This window comes from Dicentrarchus labrax, unplaced genomic scaffold (assembly GCF_905237075.1).
Source record: "Dicentrarchus labrax unplaced genomic scaffold, dlabrax2021, whole genome shotgun sequence".
NCBI lineage: Eukaryota > Metazoa > Chordata > Actinopteri > Moronidae > Dicentrarchus > Dicentrarchus labrax.
In genome coordinates, this window is record NW_026136706.1 from 18649238 (window position 1) to 18670293 (window position 21056).

The 21056-nt window shown below is 40.6% G+C and overlaps 2 protein-coding genes across 3 annotated transcripts; one reads left to right on the top strand and one right to left on the bottom strand.

Moving 5' to 3' along the window:
- Positions 1-52: 52 nt before the first annotated feature.
- On the bottom strand, positions 53-14503 carry LOC127365024 (amyloid-beta A4 protein). Of its 2 annotated transcripts, XM_051402699.1 has the most exons (18): positions 14249-14503; positions 11005-11172; positions 10762-10891; positions 10534-10646; positions 9964-10154; positions 9561-9787; positions 9240-9407; positions 7180-7313; positions 6947-7021; positions 5861-6019; positions 5463-5591; positions 5143-5242; positions 4396-4463; positions 3698-3836; positions 3244-3297; positions 2480-2571; positions 2227-2373; positions 53-2114 (listed from the first exon to the last, which is right to left on the bottom strand). In XM_051402699.1, exons 1-18 carry the CDS (start codon positions 14306-14308, stop codon positions 2013-2015), a joined length of 2256 nt encoding a protein of 751 aa, XP_051258659.1. In that variant the 5' UTR covers positions 14309-14503; the 3' UTR covers positions 53-2012. The 2 variants fall into 2 exon arrangements, with proteins under 2 accessions (XP_051258659.1, XP_051258660.1); XM_051402700.1 differs by lacking the exon at positions 9240-9407 and having other exon boundaries at positions 14249-14498.
- A 319-nt stretch (positions 14504-14822) lies between these two features.
- LOC127365026 (junctional adhesion molecule B) lies at positions 14823-20693 on the top strand. The gene is made up of 5 exons (XM_051402704.1): positions 14823-15139; positions 18029-18328; positions 18442-18711; positions 18842-18956; positions 19148-20693. Exons 1-5 carry the CDS (start codon positions 15097-15099, stop codon positions 19188-19190), a joined length of 771 nt encoding a protein of 256 aa, XP_051258664.1. The 5' UTR covers positions 14823-15096; the 3' UTR covers positions 19191-20693.
- The last annotated feature ends 363 nt before the right edge of the window (positions 20694-21056 follow it).

Below are 21056 nucleotides of genomic sequence, written 5' to 3' on the forward strand. Positions count from 1 at the left end.
TAAAATCCTGTATAAATCAGTAAGAGATTCAAAATGACAAACAGCCACAAAGTTATATGTACATTCAAAATTTTATTCATGGTATAGTGAGTGTAGAAAGCTTGTTCTTACTCTATGCAAATGGTTCATTAAACTACACACAGAGGAAGGTCACTGAATCAATGAGAGAAAAAATGCATCATTTTTTTTAAACACTAGCCTCCAAACACCCACAGTGAGCATCAATACAAATTTTAAACATTCACCTGATTAAGCGCTTCAGTTAGTGTGTACAAGTGGAAAGAATGTATAGAGAGGTGATATGTGTTGTATTTCTATGGTATAAAATGCACGATATGCATGTCACATTCATGTTTACTGGAGGTGGCTCAAATAACTTAATCAAGGGAGAGGGAAATGTGTCTACGCTGATGTGAGTTGTGGTCATCCTCCCTGTGTTTATGGTAATTCATTGCCACCTTCATGAAGACAATTTTAAGAGTCTTGACAACAAATGTGCAGGCAAAGAAATATCCACCACAGGACAAACAGAAGCACTGTACATGTATACACAGGAAATGTAGAAAAATAGAATGTGTGAGATTTGGTGAAGGAATGTGTGTGTGGAGTGGCAATGGATGGGACCACCTAGAAAACTTGTGATCTCTCTGGGCCCAAAAGTCCCATCTCTTCATCAAATACTCCCAAGTGCTGCACTGTACAATATTGCTGACACAGCCAGAAAGAGAGGATAAACAGGACAAATGGGGATTTAGAAAGAAAGATCAGATAACAGATGAACGAGGGGAAAAGACCGAGATGGGAGCTTGATAATGAAACTGGGCCATTGAGAGTTGGATCTCATCTTCCAAATATTTACAATCGAGAGAGAGACTGGAATGATAAAATCTGGAATGGTACACTTTCAGAAAACCTCCTTTCTAATATTTGACCTTTATCCTCAGTCTAATAAAAACCAGCGACGGTGTGAATTGGCATCAGGGACTTAAGAGGAATAATATTTGGTGATAATAATCAGAGTTCCAAAATGACAGAGTGCATAGAACGCAAACAGTAACAAAATCATCTTCCTTTCGGATACTATAACACTTCATATATTACATATAGAGCATTTTGCCCATGCAGCTAACACAACAGTGAAGCGTGGAGATGAGCATAACGAGCCAAGATTCAGTTAAAGCAAGTCTGTGACAACAAAGCAGACCGGATTCTGAATACTCTTTCTTCTTCATATCACAAGATCACAAAGAAGACACTAGAAATGTACAATCCTGCTAAAATATCTAGTAAGAGGACCGCTCTCGAGGACCTCAACATACAGTATACTGTATCTGTCATCAATATTGCCATGCACTACATATACTTACAGCTAATCTCTGTCTTAATATATTACACATAAAAAAATCATAAAACAAAACATTCAATATTTTTCAACTTTTACATACTTTGATTATGTATAATTTTTTTGTGTTTTTTTCTTTCTTTTTGAAAAACAAACCTGAAACACTTGGGCTTTGATAGTGCGGAGGGGCGCTCTGAGAGCCCCTCCTCCCACTGCCAGCTCTAAGAGCTGTTATGTCATCAAACACAGCACAGCTGTTATCGGAAGGCAGGGGAGCGGGATGAGTGGGGCAGTTTGAAGAAAATGGAACAAACAGTTGGAGTGATGAGGGAGTAACTGGGAATTACTTGAACTGCTTGGGTTTACATGTTTCTGGTCTCAGCCACGAGCACAGTACTGAGGTGACTTCATATAAATCATCACCAGGGTGTTGGTTTGTCAGCACAATAACTATGACGTTTTTGTTGTGATTGGCTGAAATGTGCAGGTGAAACAGGGTACCCTTGTCTGACCAATGTAGGTAAAAGTGTAAAGTGTGTTCACATATTTCCTTCCCCCTCAACAGGGTGAGAAAGCAAAGGTTTTAGGGCGAGGGACCAGAATGAAATAGACCCTACGAGTGAGAGTGTGGGGTTGGGATATGCCTGAAGAAAATGCTGCAGGCAGTTATTTAGTTCTGCATCTGCTCAAAGAATTTGTAGGTGGGATTCTCATAGCCGTTCTGCTGCATCTTAGCCAGATGACGCTCCTCTGGTGTCACCGCTGCATCCACCTACCGACACAGATGAAGAATGTTGGTAAACAAAACAATTTAACGTAGACAAACACTGATTTCTGTTCTGTGCCTCGCACAAAACCACCTGATCATAAAGGCCTTTATTCACCTCAATTACACCGTGATGAATAGAAGTGTATTGTTTCTTCCTCAGCATCACCAAAGTAATGACAATGACAGTTGCTATGACAACCCCTCCAACCATAAGTCCAATAATGGCACCTTTATTGGACCCAACATCCTCAGCAAAGAACACCTGCCAGTAGAAAAACAAAACTATTTATGTGCGCAAAGCACCGACACAGCAAGAACAAAATAAATGACATGATGATGTTTTCTTTGTGTTGGACTGGTTTTCATACCAGTTTTTGATGGTAAACTTCATAACCAGCACTTTGCCTCTCTTCAGTCTCCATTCGCACTTCTGGCATCTCCTCTGGCTTCAGGGCAGATACTGAAACAAAAGGAGCGCACACAGACAAAGTATGTAAGAGATAATAGCATTCAGTAGTGAATAAACAGTTTAGTGTCCTACATATAATTTTATATTCTCAAAGTATTTGTATTATGTATTACGAGCTATTAAAATAAAACAGCAGAAAGGGAGTTCAAACTTAAAGGTGAGTGATACGGGCCAAATTAATACTGTGATAATTATCCCAGCCATAGCTTGATATTAATGTTACATTTACTACTTATAATCACATTGTGAAAGCACCAAACAGGATGTTATGTTCCATTGAGCCAGGGTCATAAGGCAAAATCCTTAACCAGTAGTAGGATTATGGAGCAATTTTTTTATGTGTCCCCATTTTGTTTGTGTCAGCATGCCAGTGAAGCAATACACTCCCACACTATTCTGCTATTCCCTAGTGGTGGTAGTGGGCAACGCAAAGCACCACAAAGTCAGTGAAGAAGAACCCACAGCACATTTGTTATAGCTCAAGGATGCACCTAATACATTTTGTTGAGTAACACTAAATGTAAACTTTGGGACTATGTTTTGGGATTATGTTGAAACAATTATATGTAGACCATGATCAAAGATAATATTGCTTAATCTCCCAATCCTGTGTGAAGTGCCTGCTCGCAGCCCTACTGGGCTCAGAAATACAAACACACTCACCAGGTCGTGTGGGGAGTCCTCTATCTGGAATTGGGCGAGCGTCAACAGGTTCAACTGCAGAAAAAATGAAACAGGAGATAAAATCTGTCTTATCTCTGACTCAGTTTCTCCCATTACACCTTGCACGAACTTATCACTTTAAAGGGTAAGAACACCTCTGCATATTTAAAAGAGGATGAATAAACTATGTGTGATGTGGAGGGTCAGAGTGCACAGGGGCGACTGATCTAACACCGCTCAGTGGAACATTTGCACATTTATGGCTGGGTCCTGTGTTGTTAGCCGGTCTAGTGGCCCTGGCACAAACTGAGTCTACAGTTAGCTAATCTAAATGAATCAGTATCATTATGTGTGTGAACTTCACTTCAACTTCACTGACCTTTCATCTGTAAACAGTGAGTATATCATTTTATGATATTCAAAGCATCTTTATGTGTATGTGTGTGTGTGTTACCGTGGTTCTCTGTGTTGGGCTGGTTGAAGCTCTCAGGGTGGATGAAGCCCAGTCCGTCCAGGCCAGGGTCCATAGGAGCAGAGCTGTAGGCCTGATCAGGCATTAGAGCGTCATTTCCATAACTCACCCTGCCATCCACCTGCACACACAGAGGAATATTAATCTGGATCGGTCGGCGTGGAACAGTCAGAGAGGGTTCCTTTGAAAATATGATCTAATCCAGATGATTATCTGCTAAAAGGTACAAATGTCTGATAGGACCCACAGGACTCGCGTTATGTGCCCAAAGCACTTTACTAAAGCTGAAAGCCAAAAATTCCTGATCTCTACAACTGGTCTCTCAGTCGAAATCTTCCGTGCTCTTCAGATACAGCATCCTCCCTGTATATCGTATTCTTTTCAGATCAATGTGATATCTCGACATTTATTGATTCACTGTACCCGATGACATCCACCACATGATCAGCTAAGAGATTTAAACAACGTTTGAAAAACTCATTTTAGTCTTTGCTTTTTCGATATTTCTTACTTCGGCTTAAATCCACCACTCCACTACCGAGACTGCATCTCAGTATTTCTGTGCAATTTTGTCTCCTATCACTGTTCGTAGGTGACTCTATTTATATATGAGAGAGAGTGCAGTTTATACAGTTTAGACAGTTTTCTATGCATATGTGAGTGGGTGCAACTCGACTCACCCGCCCATCGCTCTGCAGGGAAGAGACTTGCTGAGACAGCTCCGACTGAACTCTCTGCACTATAACAGCTTGGAAGAAAAAGGAGAAAGAGAGCGTGAGAGAGAGAGCAGCACGATTATAGATGGGAGGGAGAAATGGTGGGAGTTTAGATGCATGCTATACAGTGTCCTGATTACTGAGGACAAACAACCTCTAACAGTATCAGCACACCATGCATCACTGAACTTCAGACATGTCGTTAAACTCGTTTTCATCTTCACTCAGCACTACAAGAGGTTGGCGGTCAGTTCATTAAGTCTGTATAGTCCCACTGCACAATAGTGCTGGTCATATGTAGGGCAGTCTAATTCAACGTTAATCCACTATGTCTATAAAATGTCAGAAAACCTTGAAAAATATCAGAAAACCAACACTGTCTACTATCATAACAGACCAAGACAATCAGAAAATACTATTCATTTTTGGCATTTGATTTTATTTATTTGATCAATAAATCAGCTAAATGTTTCAACTCCAATGCCTGCATTAACTTAAATTTAGGGGGCTCTGTGTCTAAATTACATTATGTGTCATCAGTGACCGGGATCTAATTATTCGCATAAACAAACTATATATATATAAAAACCCTGTTATGTATTTTACTGTATTGATTAATTTTATTTAGATACACAATAGTGAGTCCTCACACTCCCTGTGCAGCCAATCATTTATACAGTTAGTATCAATTAGTATGAATCAAACACTTACAGACTTGGTTTTGGATCTCACTGGCCACACTGGGCACTTTGTAGAGCAGACCCAGTGACTGATTCATCCTCTCGTCGATCACACGTAGGTGGGTCAAAACCTAAAGGTCAGAAGAAAGTGAAGAAGTTCCAGTCCAATTCTGAAATCATAATTTTCTATGCAGATGTTAAAACCTACAAGGATGTTTACATTTTAGGCTATACAAAGAAGTTACCAACTAGAGTTGCAACGGTATGAGATTTTATGGTATGATAAGCATTTCAGCACATCAAAGGTTTGGTACAGCTGGTAGGTTTGACTGTATGTGTGAGGAAGAGTACCTGTGGTCGGATCTGTGCTGCCTTCTTGGGGTCGACTGTGCGGACGTGCTCGTAGTGTTTCAGCGTGTGCTGTCTGTCCTTCTGCTCTGCACGGACGTACTTCTTCAGCAGACTCAGCACCTGACGAGCCTGGTGGTGGCAGTGATATATGTCGTTAGTGGAATTATTACACTTTCAGATGCCTTATAAAAACATATATATGATGTGCTGTTTTTACTTTACATACACTTCATTGTGTTCCTTGCCAGTTACACTTACAGAATAATCTGACACATAGGAGAAGCACTGAGAAAGCCATTGTTACTTGTCTCTAGACTCTCCCATTAACACACCGATGACTTCATGTAACAGCTCTGCTTTCATTGAAAAGTGCACAGGTGACATATGTGAGCGTGTACCCGTGGAGGGTTGGCCTGTAGGGCACTGAGGTAATTTTCCAGAGCCAGGCGTCGGCGGCTGTTGAGCAGAGCCTCCACCCGGGCCATGTGGGTTTCCACCAGCTGCTGCCTCTCTCCTGCTGCCTCCCGCTCCAGAGCCTCCACCTTCTCCTGGAAGTGCTGTAAATACAGTATATATTACATGCAAGAGATGAGACAACAAACTGTTTTTACTATGTATCCGGTTATAAACACAGTTCAGGTATAGTTAAATGTTTTCGAAGCCTTATAAGGTTCATGATACACTGTGGGGCTGTGCATAACAATGTGCTGGGAAACATTAACCATGAAGGAATGTGGAGGAAGCAATCATGAGATCATTTTATTTCTTTATTGTTTTGCTTTCAAATAAATGTAACAATTCCTTTCCGAAATTAATGTTGTTGTTGTTGTTGTTGTTGTTGTTGTTGTTGTTCTGACATAAAGGGTCCTTTACATTTAAAAATAAGATTTTTTTATCGTCATGTTTTAGCAATTATCAAGTTAATAACCAAAATTAAAAAGCTCACACTGTAAAAATTCAAGTTCTAATCCCATGTTAAAAGTTAATGAAATGTTTTTATTTTAAAATGTAGTTTGTCTTCTCCTGTAAACATTAAACTATTTTTGATGACTAATTTTCACACATAAATTCATCCAATCAAAAGTGATAAAAAAACAAACCGATTAATAATCAGGCAAATCAGCTCAAAAAATATCTGATGCTCAATATGTCATTTATCTATTATCTGTTTTGAAGATCATGCTTGCAAAAGAATCAAAATCCTCATCCTCTGCCCCTCTGGCTCCTGGTAAAGGAGGTGTGGGTGAAGGCCAACTGCCCTCTACTGCTGTGAATCTCACCCCAGCTCCGTATCCCTTCATATTCACTAAGTCACGTCTACGTTTACACCATCCGATTAAATCTGAAGGATTGGATTTACGGATTTTCTTTTAATTCTCTCCAATATAATGGAGCTCAAATATTTCTTATAACAAACACCTTTGACATTTACAAATGATGGTATAAAATAACGAATACAGAAAAGGTCTTGGTGTGTTTCCTACCTGGATGACAGCTTTCTTGTCAGCACGAGGAAGGTTCTTGGCCTGTCTCTCAGCCTCTTCCCACTCCCTCATCACCTGGAAGTAAACAGCATCATGTCAGGGACCAAAGCAACCATTAGATACTGACACATTCAGTCATCACGTCAGATCAGATATTTGGAAACCTTGAGAGGTTAAAATCCCAGAGAGAAATGTTTATGATGTAAACTGTTAACACCGGCAAGCAAACATACCTGAGACATCCTTTCACGGTGTTTGGCCTCCAGGCTTTCCTTGGCCTTCTGGAAGTCAGCGTGTTCACTGTCATCCCCAGGAGATTCGAGGTACCGATCCACAGCATCTGGAGGACTGGGGGCCATGGTGGGCACTGAAGGAGAACAAAGAACAACTCAGAGGATGATTAAAATACAAGTAAAGATGATGCCTTAAAGGTAAATGTAGGAAATACACTGATCCCAGTGCATCTGAAGCCCACACAATTTAAAGGACAGCGAGTTTAAACTAGTGTGTGAAAAACATAAAGCAGGTTAGGTACATACAGGAAACAGTTTTAATATAAACACAAATAAAGGTACAAAAGACATAAGGGTTATCAGGGGACACAGGGTGATTAGTTTCCCAGTACAAGTGCTGTGCATATGTCTTTATTTAATGCGGGAGTCTGGAGATAAGACCAAAAGTGCAGAGTCAGCATCAGGGTGTGGTGTGTGGTGTGTGGTGCTCCACTAAGTGGAAACAGCAAATCAACCCGTTAACCTTTGACAACGCCCTCCCCCATCCACACACGTACACACACACTATGACCATCAACACACTGCAACACTCAGCTAGTTAAGACATGTTGATGACATCGTTAGAGACCCTAACTGCCAGGTCAGACTACTACGACGCAGCAGGAGCAGGCACAAGACCTTGCAACTGCAAGGCATGCAAACACACTCGTGTACAGAAGTGCATGCAGACGCACATCGTCATTCAAGGTTCAGTATTTACGCTGCCTCGTCCACATGCTGTAAGAATTATCAGTTGGTGTTACTGGTTAGAAAACAATGAAATGAGTAATTAAATGATTTTAAAGTGAATGACTACAAGAGCATCATGGCTGCTTTCCAACAGGGACACTCACTTGATCCGCTTGCCGTTACATTTTTTGTTTTAATTTTCCTTTTCACTGCAATGTTTAAAAATCCTAAATTAAACTACTGACTGTTCTTATGCAGTTTAAATCATAAATATATTATGTAAATAGATGGTCTCAAAGCTTCCTAAAAGATGGTTGATTGATCTTATTGACAACAAATTCCACAAAAAGAACAAAACCATCAATGAATTGATCCGACTAACAAGTCAAAGTCTCATATAGTTTATTCCACTGTGCCAGGGGGCCTCTAGTGTAAAAACTATAAAAACACATCAGTGAGTTGCACTGGGTGATTTGTTCCTTCTGTACGATGAACATGGACACTGTAGTTTAGTTTTTGAGTAAATCCCACACTAATCATACTGGTTGCTGAAAACACTAACTAGAAAACCAAATGTGTAGTAATCTATGGCAGAAAATATTCCCCAACAGATGCTCTATTTACTCCTGTTTACAATATTTAGCCAAAAACAATAGTGATAATAGATGTTTTGAGGAAATTACTGAGCCTTTTCAAACAATAATATATATATATATATATATATATATAGGACCCGAGCTTGAGGATGACACAGATACCACCCCAAGAGGGTGAGAGGGAAGTTTTTGGGGGGTTTTTTGTATATATATTTGTTACCCATTTATAATCCCTATTTTCTATAGGAAGGAATAGGGTTGGGACTGAAAGCCACAGATCAGATTAATGCATTGTTGGTTCAATGGATTTGTTGAAAATAAGAGAAATACAAAATCATCAGCCTTATCAATGGAGCTATGGCCAACCAGTAAGCTTCATTTTTACCACAAATGTAAAAGCATTTTCTTTGCTTTTTGGGAAAGATACACAAACTATGTTATTCCGGGGTGATGGGTGATTTCCTGGCCTTTATCTTTTTCCCCTTTTACGTCTCCTTCCTAATCCAAGATATGTGTTTATCTTGCTGAGAAAATAATTGTATAAAACTTGAAACAAGACTAGAATATAAGCAACCGAATCCACTTGTCAGTGCTCCGAGTGGTTAAGAGCCAACAGTCACTCAGGACAGGCAGAGACAGAGAAAGAGACAGACAATCTGCAGTAGCCTGAGGACAGGAATCAAGCTTGTGGTGCGGACGCTTCAGGGTTTACACGGCTCTGGTCCTGGGACTTACACGAGCTGCTGCAGACGGCTAGGCAGTACTCCTCAGAGTCAAAGTTATTCCTGTTGCCCCCACAGCCCCCAAACAAGAAGGGAGCACAGCGGCCCTTCTCAGGCATGAAGTACCAACGCTCCAGCATGGCGTGACACGGGCCTGACTCAGCACGAGCCCAACAAACGGCTGAGATATGTGCACACAGGCAAACGTAAATTAAATGTCAAATAAAAATGGAACAATGCAAAATGTGAACTTCTGGATTTTATGGAAAATATAAAAGACACACACTTAAAAACAACAAATAAATGAAAACAAAGTGTGTGTGTATCCACTTACCTCGAACAACTTCCTCAACTGATTCAGTGGTGGTGGTGGTGGTGGTTGTCATGGCGACGTTAGCACTGCGCTCATCGCTGTCACGTTCGTCAGTCACGTCGTCTTCGTCCTCCTCCTCATCTTCATCTCCATCTCCATTCTCGTCCCTTTCAAAAGTGTCCACCTCTTCATCCTCGTCTTCGTCATCCTCCGTGGTGGCAGCCTCTGTGTCTGCCGGACGCGACATGCTGCAGGGAGAGCAGTTGGTTCAGTCCATGTATCAACATGTGTGTGTGTGTGTGTGTGTGTGTGTGTGTGTGTGTGTGTGTGGTGTGTGTGTGTGTGTGTGTGTGTGTGTGTGTGTGTGTGTGTGTGTGTGTGTGTGTGTGGATGAACAGTGATGAGTGTGCATGAGTGATGATACCTGTTATCAGAGTATTCGGTCTCAGCTCCACCCCACCAGACGTCTGACTCCTCCCCTTCTAACTCTGCGCTGTCCAACTCTCGCTCAGCCTCCGTTGGACAGCAGACGAACTCCACCCCCCGGAAACGGTCAATACCACATGGCAACAGCATCCCGTAGTCATGGAGATTCATGGAGCGGTCTCCGCAGGACTAATTTTAATAACAGACATTAATCATGACTTCCTGCGGCGCTTGAATGGCTTTTAACACTCGTGTAAACAAGCTGAGCTTATTGTAGTAAACCTTGAGTGGAGATGAGGAGCTCAGATGCACAGATTATTTATTATAACAGAGGTTTAAAAAAAAAAAAATCAATGTTTGTCAGACGAGACTTTGTGGGTGACTGCACATTAATGAACAATCAGAAAGGCATGAGGACAAAAGGAACACAAATCAGAACCAAGTGGCAGAGGAGGCTGACAGCAGAGTTTGAGAGGATTAAATTAAAGAGTGCCGAGTCATTCAGCAGGAGAACTACAGATAGAAAGACAATGAGAAAAATAACTGCTGTCTTATCGTCTGTCCTCACCTCTTTGGCTACAGTGTGCCAGTGCAGGTGGCTCTCACACTGGTCCATACGCTCCTGGTGCAGGAACTTACACTTGTCAGGAACCAGCAGGGCATCGCTCACAAACTCACCAACTGCAACATAAAAATGCCTTCGCTTATTACAGGTAGTTAGTGTGTCCGTTCACACATGCAACCATACACACAAACATGCTCAGTAACATCCACCTGTATCAATAAAACTGCTTACCCAGGCAGCGATACGGCACCACAATGTGTGTGTGACTGCGGCATTGCTTGCGGCCTTTCTTGCACCAGTTCTGGATGCTGACGGGCTGGTTGGCCTCCACAACATTTGTGATCTGCAACTCTGGGTACACCTGGAGAAAAGGGAGAGACTGTTCAGATTGTGTCTACTGCTCATTTGCTCTCTCTCTCTCTGTCCCTTTTTGTTTCTCTGTCTCTGCATGGCTTTCTCGCGCTGTTTAAATACCTCTTGGCAGTACTGCAGGATTCCCTCCTTGGTGCCGATGCAGCTCTTGGTGCCGGTGGGGTCAGTCTCCCATTTGCCACTCTGCACATTGATGTGCATGTTGAGCTTCCCGCAAAACATGGCCACCTGGGGCTCAGTTAGCAAACCCACAGAGTCATCAACAGGCACCTGGACAGACAAGGGAAAAGAGAGGACACAGATGAAGGCTGATCATAACACACTGGCTAAAGTATAGCTTAACCATACATTTTTCCCAGTGCAGCTTATATATATATATATATGGTATAGATATAGGCCCTTTCAGTTGATTCTACTTCCTTTCACATTTAATCCTGCCCAAACATCTGTCTCTCAATGCAGTATTATGATAAATGAATCATAAGGATAAAGGCCTCTTTACTCTTCCACTGCTGCAGTTATTATATAAATAAATACATGAAAATACTACTGGTTTAAGCCTCACCAAGGCAAGATACTCAGTTTCATCCCTTTGAGCCCGTAAGCCAGAGAGCTAAGCAGTACAGCCACTGTCAGCGCATGTTCCTATTGTTAACCTGGCTTATGAGGTTTTATTCATATCCTATATTAGAGAAAGTGCAGTGAACTGGTAGGAAAGATCATATAGCCTATTACAGCAAAGAGTAGAGAACGTATTAAACAACAAGCTACCAAAGTCCAAATGTGAGTGAATATAAGGTGCAAACAACCAATCTTTCAACAGAACTGGCTACGGCCTTCAACTGTGTTCAACAGGACATAGCTTGCTCCACTTACTGTTTTTCTTTCCTTTGTGTTTGGGGAAACAATTGGAGGAAGTCTGTTTCGCCTTCTGGGCCCTTTTCTGGCAGACATCAGTAAAGACTGATGCTGCGAGCTCACAATACTTTAACCACAAACCCATCTGCTGCCAATCTTTAAATGACTATTTCCGACTTGACACTATTTTGCCTGTGAAGATCTGCATAATATTAGCCTCCTGTGAGTCCGGATGGGCTATCCCATTGTTCCTTTCTGTAGAAATGACTCTCTTCTCCCCTAATCAGCCCATTTGATTAGATGGGAACTTCCTTTTTTTAATGTGAGCCCATTGCATCATATGGCACTTTCTTCTCATTATGGCCCATTGTTTGAACCGAAACAGTAAATTAGAAAAGTATACACTGCAGCAGTAAACAGTAGGCGCACAAACCAATACCCAGTCGAACACAGGGATATAGGAATGTACAGAATATAAAACAAGATAGTGTTAAGATAGAGTATATGTGATGGTAGTCCTAGCACCTGACAACTTGTGCCTCAAGTCACATCATGCTGAGTCCATGTGTAGTTATTGTCCCTATATTTCACTGGTTCATGTCCTTCAAGTCACATTCCTTTCGGAAAAACATTTAAGGAACAAAGTACAGTTATATTAAGCCATGTGGTATCAGTAAATTGCCCCTGTGCTTATTAGTGTAGGGTTACAGTGAGATAACCAGTCTGACCTGGTCTTACATCAAAGCTCCAAAACACTCCTGTGTGACTCTAGGGGAGTGTGGCAGCAGGCCATGATAGTGCACAAAGGTTATCACATCTAGGTACTGGAGCTGCAGGGCCTGTGAGACTCTTTCTATCATGACTAAGCCTGCAGCCTGAAACACATGCAGCACAGAACATGGAATACATTGCAATACAATGGGTGGGTTTAACTAGATTCAGTGGGTAGGCTGTACAACAAATATCACCAGATTTAACCCTATGAAAATGGCCATTTTAAATGCTACAGAAATATTACAGCAAAGATATAAACCGTATGTCATAAGATATAGTGATAGCTCTGTCAGTAAGTATTATAACAGGAATAGTATAGTGAACCTGGTAAGATTTCCTAGCCTGATAGTACAGAAAAGAATGATAATCAGGACAATCCTAAGTATATATGATTATATTTGTTGAGCAAAGTTCTTGAACTGTGAATAGTGTCCTGTATAATTCCTCTGTAGAGACATTTGTGACTTCAGCATGCTGGAGTTTGGTTTAGGTTGTAAAGCAGTACAGTAGTAGGAGTTATTATACTGAGCCTGCACAATAGGCACACTCTTAGTTACTTCAATCCCTAAATGCAGCACGGTAATGAGAAAACAGCCGTAAGTGATTTGCATATCACAACGTAGGCCCTACTCATCCGTTTCCCAGCTGGTCCTAAGCTGTGTACTCTCTGGTCCTGCACAGCAACAGTAACAGCAGCCAAGCTGCAGGCGCCATCTTGCTTGTGTCAAACTAAAAAAAGGGCTGCATCCTTTTTCCATTCTCCTCAGCAATATCACCACCCTGCAGCTGCAACGCTGGACCAAGTGGGCCAGGTCGACGCAGCAGCACCAAATAACACTAGTACATTAGCATTGTTAATAAAAATAATTTAAAAAACCCTGTTTAGTATGAATTTACCTATTTCACATCAAAGCTGAACGGCTCTCGTTGTATTTGTCAGAGACGGGTCTGTTGGAAACCGTTAACATTTGGAACAGGACAAACTGAAGGAACGCGCATTCGACGTTAGCCCGTAGCGGTTGCCATGCCAATCCCTGTTAATTTTCTGGGAAAAGGGTAGCTAGTTAACGTTAGCTTTCTACACCCTACTCATTGCAGTAGTTGTGAGACTTAACTTTAGCTAACTAGCAGTTACAAAAATAACAGACCGACTACTAGCAGAGTATTTACAGGGCATTATATAACCCACAGCCAGAAACATCAGCCCCGAGACAAACCAAAACATGTCCAACATGGCAGGGCCAAGCTGTCAATCACTGACATCTAACGGCAACATAGCTGACATTATTTAACGTTACTTTGTTAATTCTACGCAGTAAATATGTGTACACGATAAATCTGGGATTTCGATGGACTCACACAGCAATGTGTTCAAAACGTTCAGGGGGGAAAAAGACGTTTTACTGGATCAAACAAAGTGTGGGCCTCAGCCAAGCCCAGTAATCCTGTTATGTTTGGTAGCCGCTCGGTAACAGTAACTAACGTTATAACTGTTATAACATAGCCTTTATGTCATCAGTGGGACGTTATAACGGTTACACGTATATTTTAACCGCTGTTATTACACGCCATTGCTCAGACTCGACACGGTGGTTGGCGGCTGCGGTCAGTTTGGTGTCCGCTGTAAGCAACCACAGGCCCGCAGACGAGCGGAGCTAGGGGGACGGCTCACCGACACCCTCCCACCGCCTCATATTGTCTCCGTTGTACTCACCTCGGTTGAAAGCGTCAAGGTCGCCACCAGTAACAGCAGAACCGCCGTGAGCTCTCCCATGCCGTCCTCCCGGTATCCAGCACCCCCGTTATGTTCACGATTTGTCCGTTAGAAGAAATGTTAAAGCGGGGCCGGTGATGTTGTGTCGACACAGCGGCGGCTGAAGTGTTCCGATCCCGGTGATCCCTCCCTATTTAGCTCCCGACTGTGACGGTGTGCGGCTGGAGGGATGCGTTTGGTGTGGGTGGATGGAGGCGGGGGAGTGTAGCTGTATGTGTGGATGTGTGGATGTGTGTGCATGGCAAATAAAACCTGTATTTGACCTGGACGCTCTCCACCCATTCTCTTGATAAGATGTGTACACAGAACAGCCCAATAATAAAACATACCTGGAGTGCATACAGAATAAAACCACACTAGTGTATATAACCTGTGGTGTTGCGGTTATGGTATATCCTTTTTGGACCCCGTAGTGCTCAGATTGTGAACTATTCAGCATTGTCTGCGGTTGGAGGAGGAGTTCTTGTGACATCCCAGTTACTAATTCCCCATCACTAAATATATTTATGATGACTGTATTCCGGAAACGAAGGCCAACTGAGAGCTCATTCTGTTGGACTTTCATTTCTCTACCAGGGACTGACGGAAGGCGGACGTGAACGGATATCTGACATGTTAACATGCTGGGACTTTACCCACCTATGGACTCATTTGATTGATCTTTAAACTTAATTAAAGCCACACAGTCCGGAGCAGGTTAGAATAAAAAAACTTCTGCAAATAGTTAGACTAGTTTATACCTCGAGACACCTCAGATCGATTAGTTTTCCTCATCCAGGGAGCGCAACATGAGGACATTCCTGTGGGTGCTTATGGTCTTAATTGTCTCAGGTAAGCCTTATCAATCATTCAAACCACCCACCAGTGGAGTACAGCTAGTCTGGCGTTTGTAAAGTATAGAATATAGTATTGTTAGTGCTTATACACTGCAGGATAATGACACAAACGGTGCGTATACTCATAATTAAATGAGTCTGCAGGGGACATTTGGGCATATTAATGCAGACCTGCGTTACTGGTAAAGTTACTTTATATGAGTGATTGACAGTTTGTATTTTCCGTTTCGTCTACATTTATGTCTGTTTTTATGTTAAGTGGAAACGTTCATTTCTGATTGGAAATTAAAAGAGGGCTACATGGAGAAATATGGGATTTAATTGCAGTCACATGTATAAATATTTGCTTCAAAAAGCCCCCAAGTTAAGATATTTTAACTCAAAAATATTATTGTGGCACATTAGTAAAGCATTGAATAGAAATATCTAAAGGTGGCAAAATATAGTTTTATTTAGAAATATTTTTCCACATATGTCTTTTGTCATTGAACGCAATCAGTTTAAGTGGCCATAACAGATCATTAAGTTATATGTGTTAATTTTTGTTTTTTGAACACATTATTTTTAAACTTGATCTAGACTAATGTGTTCAATTTGCCTGCAAGGTTGAAGGGCCAGGGGATTTCTTTGCCCACAGGCTGTCTTTTACTATCATTTGGGCTCAGTCTTCTTTATTTAAAAAATACAGACATTGTGGGTTGATATGTGACCACAGGTTCTGATAATGCTGATTCTCAGGAACCTAAAACTGTTCAATTAGCAGCTTTTAACAGCATTCTTTTGCATATAATCTTACAAAGCAACCAGACCTGCTGTTGTTACACACGTTTGCTGCCTTGTCTGTGGTCACTTGGTTCGCTTTTTGTGCGTCTATATGACAATGTGTCCCTGTCCTGTCTTCTAAGCAGCTGCCCCCCCCCTCCCCTAGATCCGCCTCTGGACCTTTAGGAGTTGCCTCCATAAGACCATCCCCAATCCACTTTCACCACAACCATGTGTGATCTGATCTGTTGAACATTGAGGGAGTGGACAACTTATCTGTTTAAATCTCACCAATCGATACTAAACTAAAAACTACTTCCGACTTATTAAATATTAATCTAAAACAAACCTTTAAGCGTCACTTATTAGCCTAATGGAAGTTATTAACTTTACTTGAGCCATCAATAACTTTTTGCTGTATTAAAGTTTGGATATGTTAGTTGCCACTGATTCAACTCATGCTATGTCAACATAACTTTTCCTTTTGTCTGAAACCAGACTAATGTTGGATTGCAGCCAGGCTTGAGCAATATTCAGGTCAAAGGTTTTATATTGTTTACATGGTTTCTGTAAACAAAAACTAGTGAGAGTCTGCTCTTTCAAGGAGTGCCTGTGGAGTTGTGTTTGAACAACATAGCACAATGAAAAGGATCACCAAATTGACTGGGAATTATTTATTAGTTTATAATGTGAAGAGGGACAAATTCACATCCGATGTCACATAAGGGTGTAAGATGAGGAAATGTAATTGCATAAATACAAATCAACAAACAACACTTAACATGCTCAAAAAGTAAAAGACTTTTGTGAGGTGAAAGCAGATATTTGTGTGGGTGGGTGGTGACAACCGGCCTATATGACTGGATCAGTTGGAAGATATTGTTATTGTTATACAGTGAGAGCTAAGTACACTGTAAAACATCTTTATTTTCAGAGCACTAAACTTATATTCATGCATTCTTCTGACCTGACCTGAATATATACGGCTGAGAGTTCACTCAACTCATCAAATTAAGTTCAGAAACAGGCTCAGCCAACGGTGGAAGAAGTACTCAGAGCCTTTACTTAAAGTACCATCACCACAATTTAAAAATACCCTGTTGCAAGTAAAAGTCCTGCATTAAAAATCTTGAAATTAGTAATTGAATATATATTTTCATTAGTCACCTGAAAATTAGAGGGGTTTTTTTTATCAACAGCAGAGCGGGTCCTCTTATGTAGAATCCACCATGTTGAACCACCTTGTTTTCTACAGGAGCCCAGAATAGACAAATCAAAAAACTGGTTTCTGGATAAGATCTTTCGAATTTTTTGCAACCACCGTAGCTTCGCCTTCGCAGGGGTTTCAGTCAGTTGCAATCTGCAGTCTCACCACTAGACGCTACTAAATCCTACACACAGGTCCTTCCGACTTCTTGTAATTTGTATGATTTAGTGCTCAGGAAGAAGTTATCAGTCTCACAGCCCGAGTGAAGAAGCTGTCTTAGTCTTGTGATACGGCAGCCAGGGTGCGAGCGACAGGTGAGCCAGGGGGAGCTCTAGTTGTGCCATACATTTCTATTAATCTGAATCCTCATCATCTTGGATCATGCATAAAATTAGGCTGTTAAAGATGTATGATTTAATTCACTCTAATAAAGATATCAGTTATATCAAAAACTTCACTCACAGAAAAAACTAACTTTCTTTGCCCACAGTGCCACAGTTATTTAGTATCATTTGGGCTCAGTTTTCTTTTCTCTTCTTACTTACATTTCTGTGGTTGATAAGTGGCCACAGGTTCTGTAATGCTGATTCCCAGGAACCGACCGATCTCAACATTTGATTTTATGCCTGATTGATTTATGGCTGCAGTGCACATGTCCCACTTTTTTGTTTCAATGGCCAATTTAACCTGGCCATGGGACAACGGTTAGAAATTTGCCTTTTGGCTAACACTGACACATTTGTTATGGACATGTTGCTCATTGTGCATAAACTAAAGTTCAGTTCAGTTAACTCACATTTTTAAGGCAGCAGGGGAAAGTTTTCCATGTATATGTTGAGTAATGTCTCCTAAAAACAAACCAGTTGAAGAGAGTCTGAGTCACTGGACTAATCTCAATTACTTTTTCTATTGTAGGTGAAGAAGTGAATATCACTGGTGTCTTCAAAGACAGTGTCCTCCTGCCATGCAACTGCTCAGAGAGAACTTCGGAGTTAAAGTGGCAGAAGGACTATCCAGACGCGAAGCTTGTGCTTAAATCTTCAACCTTCTCTGACGAATACAAGGACAAGGCCCAAATATTACTGTCTGAGAACAGCAATAATTGCTCTCTTCTCCTCACCAACATCACCACGGCTGACATGGGGAAATACAGATGTGCCTTTTTCACAGGCAAAGGGCAATACAATAAAATATTACTAAATCTAGGCGTTGTAGGTGAGTCATTCATTCATTATGCATACCTACTGTATTTGATCACTTATTCATTCACCCATGAATTTATGGTAAAAATAGCGAATAGTTGCAAAAGAATGTTTATCTCTCACCAGCGAGCTACATCGTCTGTCAAACGGAAGATTTCCAGTGTTATGTATCGGGACACTACCCAAAGGCTGAGATTCAATGGAAACTGGACGGACAGCTTCTCACAAATTCATCCACAATCCAGATAAGCACCACATACACCTGGGAGCCTTCTACTGGCCTCTACCATTTCACCAGCAAACTCAATACTACACTCAACGGGACCTTAAAACCTACATGTGTGGTCAAGGCCGAAGACATACCGACTCACTTGAGTTATGACTGCGCAAAGACTGGTAACTATTTGTTTTTATTTATTTCAGAGAGGATGGGATTTACATATTAGCAACAGTCCTTAAACAATATTGTGAAATAGGATGTCATCATCAGCATCATATGTTTTGCATTTGTCTTCATTGTCCACAGGACCCCGAATAGGTGATCCTCCCCCGAAACTGAGAAATCGGTACTTCAAAATCATTCCTATCATGTTGGTGCTTGGATTTTCCCTCGTCATGTGGCACCGTTGGAAATTCTCACAGTAAGTTGTAAAGCTGTTTGTTGTAATGCCAGAGGTCGTTATCAAAACTAGTTTGACACACTGTACTTGAGCTGGTTAAGTCAGAGTTGCACAACACTTGTTGAATCAAGCCACAACCAGTTTGCTTTTTTTGTTGTTCCTGCATCTCTCAGTGGAATTTGTCTTTCCTTTCTCTTATGTCTCTGATGCAGGATTTCACCAACAATAAGGGAAGTGGGGACTGACACCTTTTAGTGCTACACATACAAGACGAACTCAACTGTGAACATTTGAAAGCACTTTCCACCAAATGGTGGTTATAACCGTGGCATCATGCCAACCGAGACTGAAAACAGGCAGGTTACATCTTGTATTCATCCCACTGAGGAAATGGCTTGTTCTGGAAACTGACGTCCATTTTATGAGCTTTTATTAGTGTTTGCATTGTAGGTATTTATGTTCTTTCTTTCAAATTCAAGCAAAAAGAGATTGCCCAATATGATAGTAAGATTAAGTGATGTAATCAGTAACAAACACAGCACTTAAACATTTATGTTTATTAATCAAATTCACTGTATATATTTTTTGTTTATATATATATATATTTTTATATACTACAACATGAATTTCATCATACAACCATGTGCTGTAAAATAAAAATTAAATTACCCCGTATCCTTCCTCTTTGCATTGTGGATTCTGTAACTGTTGAACGGGATGTGATCACTCTAATCTAATATAATCTAATCCAATAAAAATAAGATCTACTTTTTAATTTCTTCAAGTTACTGAATAAAACTGAGCCATTTAATGATTTCATGTACCTTGGTATATATATATATATATATATATATATAACTGTGACTGTTAAATGTGAAATATATTACAGCGATATTTACTCTTTTTATGATTTTATGAACACTTTGAAATAGTTGTGAAAAATATGAATTCTGGGTTGATACGAAACAATTTTATAACCTGTTATTACTGACCATTTTATCATTAAGGTGATATTTATATAGCACAATATTGTTCATTTTGATGTAACTGAGATATTAAAGGTCCAGTGTGTGACATTTAGTAGGATCTATGGGTAAAAATTGAATGTAATATTCGTAGGTATATTTTCATTAGTGTATAATTGCCTGAATATAAGAATCGAGTAATCAGTAACTGCCTTTGTGGTAAACTGGTTACATTGAATGTTTGTTTCACGTAAATAAACAAGGTAAGGTCATTGTATGTAATATATAGCACATCGAGTTTCAGAGGGAACCCTGTGATTCAAGAGATATGATACCAAAAAGTAATGCCTGTATATCATCCTGATCAACTGATCAGCAAAACATAAAGTTTTTGGATGTTGTTGAACCAGGGGAACTGGGAAACACACACTGCTGGTCCAGAAGGCCAGCCCACCACTGGTCCCATATTCTGTGTTTGATCAGCAGCCATGCTTCTGTAGCTGCCGGTATAACACACCAAATCTGAGGCAAGCTGGAAAAGAGGAAATTGCAATCGTATGTAACAGTGTGAATAAGTGGACTGTTTCAAGGTCAAAAAAGGGTTCAAATGAAACAATGCAGTGGTAATGGAAATTAAATGGATCAGCCTTTAACTCGCCCAATTAAAGCCCACGGGTCATTTTGTACCATTGTCTTTGTTGTTATTTTGTATATTGTCATCATTGTTACTACGTGTTGTGTGTTCTTTCGGTGAATTGTTTGATGTGTGCTGAATAAATGTTGTCAAAGCTTATTGTATTGTTATTCTTGGCCACGGTGTACCATCATTAATCAGATCATTTCTTCCAACTGGTTGAGACTTGTTAATGGAGCGTTAACAGCGTACAAATTCAGACATATTTGTCTAACTGAAGGAAAGGTGGAACCTTTTAGCATTATGTGTGTGAGATGACAGAAGCGATTAATAACAATAAACGGCATAGACATTTGTTTATTATGGCTGTCTACATTATTAACCTGAAATCAGTTTAGACATTTCACTGTACATTTCCACGACTGCAATACAATTCAGCAGAAATAAGCACGGCAGGCAGTCTCATTTCCCTTTGAAATATTTCATTTCCCTTTTTTCCTTTATCAAACCAATAATAAAGAC

What these genes read in the sequence shown, in the direction of transcription:
- LOC127365024 (XM_051402699.1), bottom strand. Translation starts at nt 14,308, where the DNA reads ATGGGAGAGCTCACGGCGGTTCTGCTGTTACTGGTGGCGACCTTGACG. An exon ending in AGTTGAGGAAGTTGTTCGAG is followed by an intron (nt 9,408 to 9,560) that starts GTAAGTGGATAC and finishes CACATATCTCAG; the next exon opens with CCGTTTGTTGGGCTCGTGCT. An exon ending in AGGACTCCCCACACGACCTG is followed by an intron (nt 2,572 to 3,243) that starts GTGAGTGTGTTT and finishes CTTTTGTTTCAG; the next exon opens with TATCTGCCCTGAAGCCAGAG.
- LOC127365026 (XM_051402704.1), top strand. Translation starts at nt 15,097, where the DNA reads ATGAGGACATTCCTGTGGGTGCTTATGGTCTTAATTGTCTCAG. An exon ending in TATGGTCTTAATTGTCTCAG is followed by an intron (nt 15,140 to 18,028) that starts GTAAGCCTTATC and finishes TTTCTATTGTAG; the next exon opens with GTGAAGAAGTGAATATCACT. An exon ending in TTATGACTGCGCAAAGACTG is followed by an intron (nt 18,712 to 18,841) that starts GTAACTATTTGT and finishes CATTGTCCACAG; the next exon opens with GACCCCGAATAGGTGATCCT.